Source organism: Cryptomeria japonica, chromosome 11 (assembly GCF_030272615.1).
Source record: "Cryptomeria japonica chromosome 11, Sugi_1.0, whole genome shotgun sequence".
NCBI lineage: Eukaryota > Viridiplantae > Streptophyta > Pinopsida > Cupressales > Cupressaceae > Cryptomeria > Cryptomeria japonica.
Window position 1 is genome coordinate 162,437,785 of NC_081415.1, and position 2,883 is coordinate 162,440,667.

General features: G+C 32.3%; 1 protein-coding gene across 1 annotated transcript; it reads right to left on the bottom strand.

Annotated features, from left to right (window-relative positions):
• Positions 1 to 365: 365 nt before the first annotated feature.
• On the bottom strand, positions 366 to 2,069 carry LOC131066037 (GATA transcription factor 7-like). Its single transcript, XM_058000715.2, has 3 exons — positions 1,983 to 2,069; positions 1,408 to 1,545; positions 366 to 1,274 (listed from the first exon to the last, which is right to left on the bottom strand). The coding sequence occupies exons 1-3, from the start codon at positions 1,995 to 1,997 to the stop codon at positions 594 to 596; spliced, it is 834 nt and encodes a 277-aa protein (XP_057856698.2). The 5' UTR covers positions 1,998 to 2,069; the 3' UTR covers positions 366 to 593.
• Positions 2,070 to 2,883: the final 814 nt, after the last annotated feature.

Sequence of the window (2,883 nt, forward strand, 5' to 3'; positions counted from 1 at the left end):
TGATGTAATACTATAAATTATTTAATATTTAATATTTAATTTGATACTGAAAAATATACGTAGAATATTTTTCTTCAATTCCTCAAATATATAGAAAACTAAGTGTTATAAAAAAATATCATTCACTATCCTTTGCTGTCTCCCAAACACTAAATGCACCATGAAATTTTACTGGGTGCAACAAAAATCAAAAAAAAAATTTAATTAATAAAAACAAAATTAAACAACGTTTAGAAGAGCAATGAAACAGATCAAAATAGGTTTCCAAAATCAGAAAAGTTTTTCTTCACAGCCCAAAATTTTAGACAGTAAAAATAAAACTATATATCACTTTTACGTATAAATCCAGCCCATCAATCCTTCCTTTATAAAACTTATTCCTTTCTCAAAAACTTATTCCCTCACAAATTTTAGCGGAGCAATGAACAGATAAAAAATATTTCCAAACAAAAAGTTTTTCTTCACAGCCCAAAATTTTAGACAATAAAATTAAAACGATTTAGCACTTTTTCCTATAAATATAGCCCACTAATCCTCCCTCTATAAAACTTATTCCCTTCCCAGAAAAAAACTTATTCCCTTCCAAATTATATTTACTCACCCTTCAAATTTTTTCTACTCCTCATTTCCAACACCACCTTGCTGGAATTCGAGTGTTTATCGGGAGAAAAAGTAGGGCTTGCAGCAGGCCTGTATTCTGGTAAAAGCCCACCTGACTTATATCTCACACCACAGGCATTGCAGAGTGTTTTAGGACCTAATGGCCCACTTCTCCACTGTGGAGTTTTATTCACACCACAATGTAAACATATTCTGGCCTCATTTATCTTCTTTTTCTTCCCATTTTTTTGTGCACTGAATTTCAGTGTGGACAGGCATTCTACTTGCTCAGAAGACAAGTTATCTGATTGGCTCCAGGCTGCAGCATTATCAGACAAGCAAGACTCACTGCCATCCTCACTGCCATCCTCACTGCCATAAGTGGAAATGGGTTTAGAAATCCAATTAGAAACTGTAGTTTTTGATCTTTTGCTTCTTGGCTTTCCTGGTATTGTCATTCTTGTACAAAGAAAAGGGTTTTTCTCAGTGCAGGACCTCTTGTCTGAGTCTGAACTGAGATCACAACTTATGGCATTTTCAGAACTATTTTCTGGACCTTGTTCTTCATCCTTTTTATGTTGCAAATCAGCAGAAGTTTTCTCTTCTTCAATGAATTCTTTCATCCAATCAATGTCACAGAAACCGTCTACAGAGAAAAGAGAACCCACTTCTAACTGTTCCAAAAATAAAGAGAAAAACCCATGTTGTCAAAGATTAGTTCACATTTCTAAAACTTCCTATTTATATCTAGTCTAATAGACAAAATGAATAACCCATTTTATAGAATATCTTTAGAAATGCACTTACAGGAATAGACATGTCGCCTGCATGATTTCCTTCAATGCCTCCTCCAAGTTCATAATCGCTAATGTTCAGCAGGTCATCAACATTGCTAAAGATATCATCCATGTAATCAACTCCTCTGCAGTTTTTTGTATCCAAATCCTGCTTATCAGATGAATGGCAAATTGTCCAACATAAGCTGTAAATAATGTTAACTGTGCTTTACCCTACAATGGTTATGTCATTACAGATTAAAACATCTATTCTCTTACATGTGGTTTAGAAATAAAACCCTGTGCGCAAATAACTATTTCAACCTAATTTGGTGTTAGATAAGGCGGTTTACTAAGTACCCAACTGTGTATACCATGTAAAAGACCTCAATAGGACATATCAAGATATCAACTACATTCAACAGAAAATTTGATCAAACTATTTGTTATGAACAGTTGCAGAAACCCTAATAATATGGTTATCCGCTTTCCACTTCACTTTATTGCCATGCACAAGTGTAGCATTCAAAAATAACATTACTATTTCACTAATGAATCATTTTGGATAACACTTAAAAACATGAGAAGTTTCAAAAAACACCATACCTCTACCTGACCCATCTCTTCGCTAGACTGTACAAGAAAAACTTACAGGCCGAGATTGAAAAACTACTGTATTGAAAAACAATGTTATACTGCTTCGGCGTATAACATGTTCCTGTTTGCAAGGTGTTCTTCATTATATAAAGATGAAAACAGCTTAGTTTTGATGAAAGTTAGGGACATTGGAATGGTCAAATCTTCTCCACCTCATCCAATGCAATGTAACCCTTGCAGTCTGCAAAGACAACAATACATCGGGTTTGCAAAACAAAGGAATTTTTGTGCAATGTTGGAATGACAGTCAACCCACGAACAATAACAAGAAAATTTCTATTCTGGGATGACTTTAGCATTATGCGTATTTATCTTCCCCTAAAGCTTTGTCTAGTTGTAAGCAGCTTTTGTTTCCCATTTAGAATTTTATGTTCCCCGTTGACATGAATTTTAATGTTTTGGGTGGTGTGATTTTAATCACACCAACTTTTTTAAATATGCGTAAATTTAATTTATAATTGATAAGTTACATATTTATTCATTAAAAACATAAAAGAAAAACAATTCCTTTCCACTTTAATAATGTATTTTAAAATTCTTTTAAATTTTTCATTTAGAATTTCCATGTATTCATTTTAGTCTCATAAGAATTCTAGGGGTATGTGATTTTTTTCTAGTTGTCTCTTTTTTCTAAAAATATGTGTAAAATATATTTGTAATTGATAATATATATTTATTCATAAAAAATAGAACAAATTATTTCCATTTCAATGTGTTCCCTAAAAGTACAACAATAAATTTACATTATGAAATATATATGGAAGTAAGATATGTCAATAACCATTTGATCACATGAGAGATTGGTCCAACCTTGTACAATATTGCATCATTTATCATTATTTACAAGTAC

Bases quoted from the DNA above. Each gene is read 5' to 3' on its own strand.
- LOC131066037 (XM_058000715.2), bottom strand. The intron at 1,275-1,407 runs GTAAGTGCATTT...TTTTTGGAACAG, and splicing joins CAGGCGACATGTCTATTCCT to TTAGAAGTGGGTTCTCTTTT.